This window comes from Leptonotus elevatus, chromosome 20 (genome assembly GCF_054856555.1).
Source record: "Leptonotus elevatus isolate MCC_2025b chromosome 20, RoL_Lele_1.0, whole genome shotgun sequence".
Lineage (NCBI taxonomy): Eukaryota > Metazoa > Chordata > Actinopteri > Syngnathiformes > Syngnathidae > Leptonotus > Leptonotus elevatus.
This window is the reverse complement of record NC_141258.1, coordinates 1,969,699-1,980,870: the sequence shown is the minus strand read 5'-3', so window position 1 is coordinate 1,980,870 and position 11,172 is coordinate 1,969,699. Positions and strand designations below refer to the sequence as shown.

Below are 11,172 nucleotides of genomic sequence, written 5' to 3'. Positions count from 1 at the left end.
CATTTGGAGGTTGTTAATTCCTGGCACTCTTCCGATCAACTGAATTTCCATCCCCCTGTTTCGTTTCATTAAATGTGTTGTACGTTAAAGAAAAAGAGACCTTTTTTTCAGTTGTTCATAATCATGCTCGTTCTTATAAACTGCAGGAATAAAAACACAAACGGTCATGTGGAGGGAAAAAAAAGTGCATGTATAGCACATGTGAATCTGATTAGGGGCCTCCATTTTAAGACACGCGGTCATTCTCTCTCTCTCTCTCTCTCTCTCTCTCTCTCTCTCTCTCTCTCTCTCTCTCTCTCTCTCTCTCTCTCTCTCTCTCTCTCTCTCTCTCTCTCTCTCTCTCTCTCTCTCTCTCTCTCTCTCTCTCTCTCATCTCTCTCTCTCTCTCTCTCTCTCTCTCTCTCTCTCTCTCTCTCTCTCTCTCTCTCTCTCTCTCTCTCTCTCTCTCTCTCTCTCTCTCTCTCTCTCTCTCTCTCTCTCTCTCTCTCTCTCTCTCTCTCTCTCTCTCTCTCTCTCTCTCTCTCTCTCTCTCTCTCATATATCAATTTAAGAAGCACACATGATGAACAAGTTCCTGCCGAACAAATCATGCAATTCCAAAAACGATAATCGCATCAAGTTTGTCTTAAATGTGTCGGAATGGCCACAGTATAGAAAGAAAGACATGCATTTTAATGACGAGTTTCAAGGCAAACTCGCACATGGCCATTTGAGCCATGACTGAACACAAAGACTGGAAATAATCCGCAAAGTGACGGTCATTATGAATACCTGAGCCTGGCATTATTTCTGACAGGTCTATTGGACTTTTTTTGACAGCGGATTGTTTCTAGCCGTTATTTGTATTGTACAAGCTGGCAGTTACTATGAATTAATGATCTACAGAGTGCCGAGCGATATAATAAATCATGTCCCCGACTAATCACACAAGCTATGATAAAAAACTGTCTGTGATTTGTGTCTTTTTTTTCCTGGTCTGGGCCTGCCTGGCCTATTTGTAGATCTCTCTTTTTCCTTGGAGCGTGATGGAAAGCAGAGGTCTGCGCGGCATCTGCTCGATGTGGAAACAGCTGTGTTTTCCCACATCTGACTGGACGTTTACAGCGCGCCACCAAACAAAGCTAAAAAGGCTTAAGTAGCCTGCTGTTGTTGTAGCATCCGTGAACTGAAGTCATTAAAAAAAAGTTGCTCCATGGTTTTTCTGATAGGAAAACATGTGTCTATTTGAGGGGGACATTTTACTCCGGTGAAATCTTGTTACCCTGCTGAAACCAAGTTGGGAAAACTCTCTCGAAGATTTTCGCAGTGGTCTTTGCAAATCAGCTACTCCGAAGATTTGTAGACAACTTGCCATATCATGGACTGATGAAACATAAGAACGTTTAGCGATGCTTTTATGATTATTTCCAGCTTTGTGAATGAACAATTGGTAATTGTAGGTGTTCTGAGACCTCTTCGGTTTGCATGTGGTTCTAATGAGGCTTCTTGAGAATACTCAAATCCAAACTGCTGGGTATTTTTTTTTTATGGGCAGAGCAACTTTAAGCTCTGATTACATTTTATGGCCAATTTATGCACATCCACATCATTCAAAAGGGTTCACCTACTTGTTTTCCTTGACTTTTTTTTTTTTGCCCCTTCAAAACATTGTCCCAATACTTTTGAACAGCAGTACGTACATAGTATGTATGTAATTGTTGTCTCCATGATGGAGTACAAACCTGCATTTTAAACGCTCAATGCTTGCACAGTTCTGTTTTTCCCTCTTAAGCACTTTTTTTTTTCTCAAAAATAATCAACCACACAAGTCAGTAATTATACTGAAGCACCCCCGCGCTGCCTCGTATCATAAATGTGTCAACCGCGCAGAGAATCACTTGTGTGGAGAGCTATTTTTGGAGCATCTCAATAAAATGTGCAAATCTGTATGTTGAGCAACAAAAAAAAAAAAAGGAGGAAAATCAGAGAAATAAATACTTTGTATCTGGCGCCCTCTGTTGACAAGTGGATGCTGTACAGTACAATAAAACAGCTAAAAAAAAAAACGTTATATTGAATAATCATCCATATCATGTTTTTTTAGGGTGCTACCCTGTAATTCACCAACTGTATTTTCCCGTTCGGACTTGAACGCCTTTCATTCCTACTTGCTGGGCGCCGCCAACGTCGTTCACCAGATCATCGCCAATCATCATCACCTGAAAGCGCAATGAAAATATATTCCGTAGTTGGGGAAAAAAAAAAAATACAAGTGTTCCAGAAGACGGCAGGTAGAAAATTCCTGTGAACTTCAGTAAAAAAATATTTGGTGAGGACAATAATGTGGATTATTTCAAACAAGGCAGAACAAAGAGTTTTCTTGCGTTGACATTTTAATACACAGTGATAGACTTATTTAATTTCCCAGTTTTCTTGAATGCATCTCTAAGAGTGAATTCAATACTACCTTGTACGATGATCATGATAAATATGGCTGAACTTCAATGTCTGTTCTTTAAAAAAAAAAAATGCAGCATTTTTTTGCGTTCGAGCTAAGAAGATGTGCATTTTGTCTTGCAGAACCATAAAATAAATTAAAAAATGAAGCCTGAAATTGCATGCAGGAAAAAGAACTGGTAGGCTCTTTTGAAGTCCTCTAATTGAATGAGCAAAAAGCTTACCGATTCCAACTTGGGACCAGAAACAGCGTGTAGAAGCATGAGAGATACGATTGAAACGATATGTGGTGTCTGGAGGTGAATGTTTAGTTTTGCGCGTCTGCTCGGACCCACCTCGTGTGGCTGGAGCGCCATGTCGTCGAGGACGCTCTGGAAGAAGGCAGCGGACGGCTTCCCGATGACCTCAGCCTCCACGTCGCAGGCGTACTAGATGAATCAAACAAATGGTTTTGCAATGTATTTTTTTTTTTTTTACAGCGGTGCCTTGAAATACCAGTTTAATACGTTTAAAAAGAACACACACACACACACAATAATTTGCATTTTCATAAAAACATATGAAAAACAAAATGTAAAGAATCAAACAGGAGGCGGATCGTGATGACAACCAATCCCATCGAGTGTGATGGCCGCTGTACCTCCAGAGCCTTCATGTAAACTCCCACATCCAATTTCAGACCATCCGTCTCCTTGTAGTACTTTCTGTGGAAAGAGAGAGAGAGATTAACCACTGTAAGATAATACTAAAATATAGGCAATTGCGTTTACATGCCGCAAAAGCTGTGATTTATCCAAATGCTGGAAACGCGCAGTACTACCAAAACAGGTAAATGCACCATGATAAAATTACAATATCCTCATTACCCTTTTCCAAGAGAGAACAGGATTGGCTTCTGCAGGCCAATCAGGACCCTGAAGGCCTCATTCAGGTTGGCGTAGGAGAACTTTTCAGCCGCGTCACCGATCACCACGCAATTGGGATCACTTGTGTCTACGCCTTCAAACTCTGGCAGGAGCGCTGACGGAAGAGACAATAAACATGTGATTCGTTCATGCATGCGTGCATGTATTACAAAATCATTTGATTGGTCCTTTGTTTTTCATATAATCACAATTTCATTTGTTCAGCAACAAAAGCTACAGAAAAAATATTTTCGTATTATATAGAAACTAAACTAAATATGAATACATATATAAAAAAAACAAAATTAATGCATAATGGACAAAAGAAAATATAACGTCCTGCTGGCTGAGCCAACCCACGGCGACATCATCCGCCTGGCTCCGCCCCTCACCATCAACAAGCCTCAGCTGAGAGAGTGCATTGACATCATCCACAGGACCGTCGCAGCGCTCTAAAAAGTACAACTACCGCTCATCTGGATTTGTTCTAAGTGAATCGTTTAAACATGCTTCTTGCTATTTTAGTTTGACATTCTACTTTTCTTTAGACACGTAACGGAGCAGGAAATTGAAGGTTTTTGGTTCAACTTTGAAGGTTTCATTGTTATATGTGCAAACAGAAGGATGTCAATTGTCAAGGAGCATAATGTAACTTTTTTTTTTATAGCGAATACATCCTCGTGGATGGTGCTGTTAAGTCAGTGGAACGTCACGTAACCGCCGTTACTGTTTCTTTGTCAAGCTTTGAGGTTCCCCTCCAGGTTTGCGGCCTGCGTAGTTTTTGGGAAGAAATCTGACTGTCGTTTCGCCTTTTTTGTTTTGTAGATAAAACCGGCTGGGGTCATTTCTTTTTTTTTTTTCAACATTCTATTTGTAAACTTTGTCAAATGAATTATAACACGTCTATTGGGTGTGCCCATGGAGCTTCTTTTTTTTTGACAGTGTATTTGTGCTAGCCGCTCTGTTTATTAGTGTTTTACAAGCTGCCAGTTACTATGAATAAATGATCAACGGAGTGCTGAGTGATATAATATATCATGTCCCGACTCTTATCCACACAGCTACGATAAGAACTGTCTGTGATTTGTGTCTTCTTTTTTTTTTAATTGTCGTTTTCTAATGCTAGTTCCCCCCCCTTTTCTTTCAAGGAACCTGGATTTTACTGACCAGAATCTAACCTATGAAATTTAAGGTGATAAAAGTATCTCAGCTGATGCATAAAAAAAAAAGTTAAAAAAAGAGAAAACTACTGTTTGTGTTTTAACTACTTTGCGTATGAGCCAGCAGTACCGTCATACACCAGCAGGTGGGGCCGCAGCCCTCGTTTCCTCAGCACAGCAACTGCTGCAGGTGCAGGAGAGAAGACCTCACTGACACAAATGTCAAATCCCAATCTTTGGAGTTTGGCCACAAACTTCTCTCTCGCTGCCTGCGTCTCATTGGTGCAGAATCGGAGCTTCAGGTCGGAAGCTTTGAGCCTTCGCAAACACATACACAGCAAGCGAGAGTCGTCAATGAAGAAACCGCTGGTGGTTTTAAATCAAATGTGTGTGTTTTCAGTGCCGTTCGACACTTACTTCCTCACGGCTTCGACGGAGCCAGGAATGGCCACCCCATCGCCCTCACCGCTGTCATACAAAACTCCGCACATGTCCAGTATGACGCCTTTTAAACGCGTGGCGCAGCTCGGCCAGCCTGTAGCCGCCATGACGACGTGACACCACTCTCGTAATGCGCATGCGCAACATCGGTGGGGAAACTAGCTGTCAATCAACTCCTTACAGTCGCCTAAGAAGACAAAGTACTAAATAATAACCACGTTTTTTTTTTTTGATAAACTCATTTGTCAGTTTTGTGACTTTTAGTTAAATTAAATTTAACAAAAAAAGAATAATAACAATAAGACAATACGAGTCTGACCGGTGTCGCAATCAAGGCGAATGTTACAACATGGGGGCGTTTCCTGTGACGTCAAGCTCAGTATATTTCCGTGCTTGGCAGTCGCCTCGTCGCCTGCAAACAGAAATCTGACCTGCTCGGAACCGTCGATCGTCGAATAAAACCCTAAACGCCGCAGACAAGCAGACGCACGACACCTCCTAAGATTATTCTGAACTCCATTTCACCTCCTTCTGGTACTTTTTTTGTTCACTTCCTCTTGTCTTAATTAGTTTCAGGTACGGTACACTTGACAGCCAAGCTTAGCTTAGCTACCTTGCTAATAATAGCACAGTCCAATGTGGATGTGATTATTTTTGATTGTAATTGGCATTACATAGTATAAATCAGCAACAGGTCTTGTTTTTTTCTTTTTCTTTGTTTTTTTTGAGCTTCATGCTTTGACGTATGCAGAACGTGGGGGGTGTGTTAGGAGGTTGCTCCCATGCAGCCTATCATCTTTCAGGGGCAGGTTAAACTGTCCGGCACTGCCTAAAATGTTCGGACACTTTATCTACTGCAGTGTTTACAGTTTAGCAAAGTGAGCGTCCAGGGTGCATTAGTCACACAATGTGAGTTTTAGTAACAATGTAAGCTACTTTCAAAATAAACAATAGGGGGGAAAAAAGTGAAAAGATGATTAATTGTTATTATTTTTTTTTTTTAGAGCATTCAGAAATAATTGCTTCGTTTATATCAAGGAAAATCAGTTTTCGTATTCTGTCAAATAGCCAGCCGAGCTGCAGTTTTGACACTTGCGCTGTATTGTCAACTGAGTGAAAAGAGACTCATTGTTCAGCAGACCTGAGTGAGCACGCCGGTGATTTTTCACAAAGCCAGGAATGAGCTTTTTTGTCCTTCATCGGCTTCATGGAGCTTTTCAGATCGGTCTGCTTGCAATCAAACGAGTTAGCAGGATAAACAGATTGGCCGGCAACGGGAAAGAGGATCAGTTGAACTTTTAACTTTGCGTTGTCCGCCTTGCTCCCTCAGACGCAAGCACTCCAGGATGAAGTCGATGATTCTGCAGCTCAGTCGCAGCCTGAGGAGCCCGGCGCCGCTCGGCGTCCTCCGCGGCGCCCATTCGGCAGCGCGTGTCGTCGCCACGGCCAAGTCGGAACAGCCGCCCAACTCCGAGGAGATCTACGCCCGCGAGGAGAAGTACGGCGCGCACAACTACCACCCCCTGCCTGTGGCGCTGGAGAGGGGCGAGGGTGAGACGTTGCCACCAGAACTCTTTACCACCAAAAAAAAACGTCCGACACGTATTACAAAGACAAAAAAAGTTGGGACTAAGTCTGGGCATGATATCCTTAAAATAAAAGCTTATTTGACTTTTTTCACAAAAATACGATTTTAAGGAAATTAGGGAATTCAACTTGCAGTTCACTGTTTTTAAAAGGTGTCAAATTTAGCGACCAAATTGCGTAGTTCGCAGCACTTTCTGCTCGGGCTCGGTATTAATTCAAATTTCCTCAATCAATTCGATTTTGATTCACAAGAGCTCAGTTCGATTGGATTTTTTTCCGATTCGATTCGCTTCAATCCGATATTGATTAATTATGGAACATGAATTCTTCTGAATTATTCTTCTCAAGGACATGATGAAAAAGGAAAAACTCCACAAACATTAAAGTCCAAATTATTTTTTGCAGAGGCGGTAACTGGTTAAATGATTTATTTATTAATGAAGTTAATGTTATAATCAATATAATGAATAAATGTTTTTATCATTTGAATTCAATAATTGTAAATATAAATTAAAAAGATTATAAATTGTCATAAAGTGCCATAAATCAGGTCTTTCAAAAATGTAAGGAATTACTTTAAAATTTATGTGAACAGTAAATTTCAAGAAAAAAAGTCAGCCTTTAAAATCCCTTTTTCTTGTTAATTTATGGGGAAAAAAATGATCAAAAGAATCAATTCATGGTTTTATGAATTGATATCACGCTCGAAAAAGAAAAATCGATTCGATAATTCGTCGTTTTTTAAACTCAGACCTACTTTCTGCGCTTTTGTAATTTAGCACGTTTTTGTCGGCAGCCATTTTGTAATTGTTACGCTTACAGGCGCGCTGAAATATTTTCTTCTTCCTTGGAGTGGGGGGAGGGGGGGCGAAAACAAAAACAAAATCATTGAGAAGCACTGCATTAATGTGAATGGGAACAAAAATGACCTAGAAATATATCGTAATGTTTTTTTTTTGTTTCTTTTTCCCGCCAAACACACCAAAAACAGGCATGAAAAATACTTCCTGCATCCCTTCTACTCTATTATGCAGGAATCTACGTGTGGGATATCGAAGGCAGCCGCTACTTCGACTTCCTGAGCGCCTACAGCGCCGTCAACCAGGGCCACTGCCACCCCAAGATCGTGTCGGCCCTCACCGCTCAGGCCTCCAAGCTCACGCTGACCTCCCGAGCCTTCTACAACGACGTGCTGGGCGAGTACGAGGAGTTCGTCGCCAACATGTTCGGCTACGACAAAGTCCTGCCCATGAACACCGGTACGGAAAAAAAAGCCCGCGTGTCCCTTTTTTTTTTGGGGGGGGGGCTATCTGAGATGCTGACGCCAGTTTTTGGGAAGGTGTGGAAGGCGGCGAGACGGCCTGCAAGCTGGCGCGTAAGTGGGCCTACAACGTGAAGGGCGTCCCCAAGAACAAAGCCAAGATTGTTTTTGCCGGTGAGTGAAAATGACAAACGAGCTGCCGGCGTCATAAGCACTATTCATACGCCAGACGTGAAAATTCCCCGCACATCTTTTTTGCGCTAGATGGGAACTTCTGGGGTCGCACCCTGGCAGCCATTTCCAGCTCCACTGACCCCAGCAGCTACGAAGGCTTTGGGCCTTTCATGCCTGGATTTGAACTGGTCCCGTTCAACGACATTCCCGCGCTTGAGGTGCGGGTTTTTTAGATTCAAATTTTTTTGTTTTTTTTCGACTGCGAGATGAGATCCATCGTGTTTTGTTTTGGCGCGTGCGTTGCAGAAAGCGCTCCAGGACCCGCACGTGGCCGCCTTCATGGTGGAGCCCGTCCAGGGCGAGGCGGGCGTGCTGGTGCCCGACGACGGCTACCTGACCAAAATCAGGGAGCTGTGCACGAAGCACAACGTGAGTATGACGCCATTTTAGCTTCACAAAATCGAAAAGGAAAAAATGGGATTTTAAAAAATGGGCCAGTTCAGTTGATGTCAGTTTATCTGGTGAGCAATTAGCATTAAATTAGCCTCCTCTAAATTTCAGTCGCTCATTGAAATCATTTGAGAACAGCGCTGCTTCCAAAAAAAGATTGAGGCGGCAAGTGTGAAAAATGTGTCTCAGGTGCTGTGGATCGCCGACGAGGTGCAAACGGGTTTGGCGCGAACCGGGCGGCGTCTGGCTGTGGATCATGAGCAAGTGCGTCCCGATATTGTCATCCTGGGAAAAGCGCTCTCGGGAGGAGTTTACCCTGTAAGTGTTTTATTTTGAAATCCTGTTACCGATTTTTCTTCTTTTTAAAAAAATAAAATAAAATTGCGCAATGTGTAATTGTGTCATTCGCATCAGGTGTCTGCCGTGCTGTGCGACGACGAGGTCATGCTGACCATCAAGCCCGGCGAGCACGGGTCCACATACGGAGGGAACCCCATCGCCTGTCGGGTGGCCATGGCTGCCCTCCAGGTCACTTTCAAGTGATTTTTGTCATCATTTGTTTGAACATTTTGAAATGACTAAACTGAGAACGTGGAACAGGAAACGGAAATACAAAGCAGCTTTCCAAATTAAAAGCATGGATTTCAAAACAAGATATGATTAAACCGCTTGAGGGATTCTTAACATGGTAGATATTACTAAATGACTTGAAGCCGTATTGAATTGAATTCTTTGCACTTCACACTCGAGAAAAAAAAAAGTGGGGTCAAATATTCCCGCGACCCCCCTGGCTTGAACCCAACACTTTTTGCAGGTATTGGAGGAGGAGAAGCTGGCTGAAAACGCCGAGCGGATGGGACAGCTGCTGCGCTCGGAGCTGAGGAAGCTGCCGTCCGACATCGCGACCACGGTTCGGGGCAAGGGCCTGCTCAACGCCGTCGTCATCAAAGAAACCAAAGGTAGCGACGCCATCGAGCCACGTTTTTAGCAACAAAGATGCTGACGAGCCGTCCCCCCCCCGCTCAAGAGTACGACGCGTGGGAGGTGTGCCTGCGCCTGCGCGACAACGGCCTGCTGGCCAAGCCCACCCACGGCGACATCATCCGCCTGGCTCCGCCCCTCACCATCAACGAGTCTCAGCTGAGCGAGTGCATCGACATCATCCACAAGACCGTCGCGGCGCTCTAGAAAGTGACGACTGCCACTCACCTGGATTTGTTCCAAGTGAATCGTTCCAACATGTTTGTTGCTATTTTAATATGACTTTTGAAAGGCGGGGCATATCGGTTTGGGGACTAATTTGCAATAAGATGGTTGTGATGTTACAGGACAACCTCCAAAGTCGAACATAAAGCAGGAAATGATATCAAGTGAGTTAAAATCCTTCTACCATATTAACTGTACAGTCCAAGTAAAATAATTGTAATTCCAAGTACAAAAGTTGATATGATGCTGTCGTTTCCTAAAGATGGCATGAAAGAAATGAATAGTTGAGTCTTTGCAACGTGAAGGTTTGAATAAACCTGACAGAAGGCATTTTTAGGCGCATAACATTAAGTGAAAAAGAAAACGACTGCGCCCTTTGCACGATGATACTGCCACCTAGTGGTGTTTTTGAGCTGCTGGTGAAATTAATTGTGTAAAATATTACAGAAAATATTGTTAGTTGAACTACTTTTCCGTTAGACACAAAAAATGTGATTTTATTATTTTTTTTGACTGAAGGTTTCATTGTGTGAAAGTGCACACAGAATGACGTCAAGGCGCATAATGAAACATTGTTTAAAAAAAATATATATATATATCATTTCAAATAAAACCATCTGGATTGTCAGTCGAATGTCGCGTGACCACTGTTGCTTTCTCTTTGTCACGCTTATAGGTTCCAGCATATTTACTTTTCCGAGACTAGACTTCTGTTACATGAAAGAAAATGTGAACTTCATCAATAAATGATTGCAGTCATTCATGGTGTCAATTGATTGAACTGTCTTTTTGTCCCCAAACATAAACACAGAAATGACAACAGAAAAGTTCGGAAATGATGCGATAACCACGACTGCCGCTAGATGGCGCGCTGACGTCACTCTTTGCAAATAAGGCAGTATTGCGATATTGGAATGTTGTCGTTTTGATGATTCTGGCAAACAACGAATTCCCAGTAGCAACATATAGACTTTGTACTGATGACAGTAGCCATTTTTGTCTTGTAACAACATTAAATAAAACAACTGCAGCAACTTTGACCATAACGTTGTAATGAGTTCCTGTAACATTTGCTTAATACTGTAATATCTGTCGTTGCCATTTTAGGATGGGAGTCAAATAAAAATAGCATTCTGATGATATGATCGGCAGTTGTCTTTTTTTTTTTTTTGGAATGGGAAGCCTGCCGAAGAGAACAAAAAAAGCAGCACAGGACAGGACAGCACAGGACAGCTCATTATTCCGTCTGGCAGGCAGCCGAGCGAGGCCTCCGAGTTTGCTTGTGAAATATGAGCGGAATCCGAGGTTGGCAGCAGCGGCCGGGCTTTTTAATTCGCCAGGTGACACAAAAACAAGGCGAGCGAGGCCCCTCGAGGATCGGGAGACGCGACGACGACCCTCGAGGGGCCGCTTTTGGGCACAGCGCTGACGGCTTGACGAGCAAAGCGTTGACAGGCTGGCAGATGTGCTCCAGTTGCGCAAAAAAAAAAAGAAAAAAAAAAAGGATTGGCACAAAAATGTCTTGATTTAACAAACAAGGCTTGGGAGTGGA

The 11,172-nt window shown here is 42.8% G+C and overlaps 2 protein-coding genes across 4 annotated transcripts in view; one reads left to right on the top strand and one right to left on the bottom strand.

Annotated features, from left to right (window-relative positions):
• The window catches only part of lhpp (phospholysine phosphohistidine inorganic pyrophosphate phosphatase), a 28,164-nt gene extending 23,092 nt beyond the window's left edge, over positions 1-5,072 (bottom strand). For all 3 annotated transcript variants that reach the window (XM_086064824.1, XM_086064825.1, XM_086064823.1), the window contains exons 1-6: positions 4,919-5,072; positions 4,632-4,819; positions 3,303-3,456; positions 3,077-3,140; positions 2,772-2,864; positions 2,110-2,198 (exon numbers count right to left, since the gene is read on the bottom strand). In XM_086064824.1, coding sequence (XP_085920950.1) covers positions 2,110-2,198; positions 2,772-2,864; positions 3,077-3,140; positions 3,303-3,456; positions 4,632-4,819; positions 4,919-5,049 — 719 coding nt within the window. In that variant the 5' untranslated portion in view covers positions 5,050-5,072. The remainder of the gene's footprint in view (positions 1-2,109; positions 2,199-2,771; positions 2,865-3,076; positions 3,141-3,302; positions 3,457-4,631; positions 4,820-4,918) is intronic.
• A 244-nt stretch (positions 5,073-5,316) lies between these two features.
• On the top strand, positions 5,317-10,379 carry oat (ornithine aminotransferase). Its single transcript, XM_086065152.1, has 10 exons — positions 5,317-5,476; positions 6,273-6,493; positions 7,564-7,788; positions 7,869-7,964; positions 8,055-8,182; positions 8,271-8,393; positions 8,604-8,732; positions 8,829-8,942; positions 9,229-9,373; positions 9,442-10,379. The coding sequence occupies exons 2-10, from the start codon at positions 6,289-6,291 to the stop codon at positions 9,600-9,602; spliced, it is 1,326 nt and encodes a 441-aa protein (XP_085921278.1). The 5' UTR covers positions 5,317-5,476; positions 6,273-6,288; the 3' UTR covers positions 9,603-10,379.
• The last annotated feature ends 793 nt before the right edge of the window (positions 10,380-11,172 follow it).

Bases quoted from the DNA above. Each gene is read 5' to 3' on its own strand.
- oat (XM_086065152.1), top strand. From the start codon at position 6,289: ATGAAGTCGATGATTCTGCAGCTCAGTCGCAGCCTGAGGAGCCCGGCG. The intron at 8,943-9,228 runs GTCACTTTCAAG...CACTTTTTGCAG, and splicing joins TGGCCATGGCTGCCCTCCAG to GTATTGGAGGAGGAGAAGCT. The intron at 9,374-9,441 runs GTAGCGACGCCA...CCCCCGCTCAAG, and splicing joins CGTCATCAAAGAAACCAAAG to AGTACGACGCGTGGGAGGTG.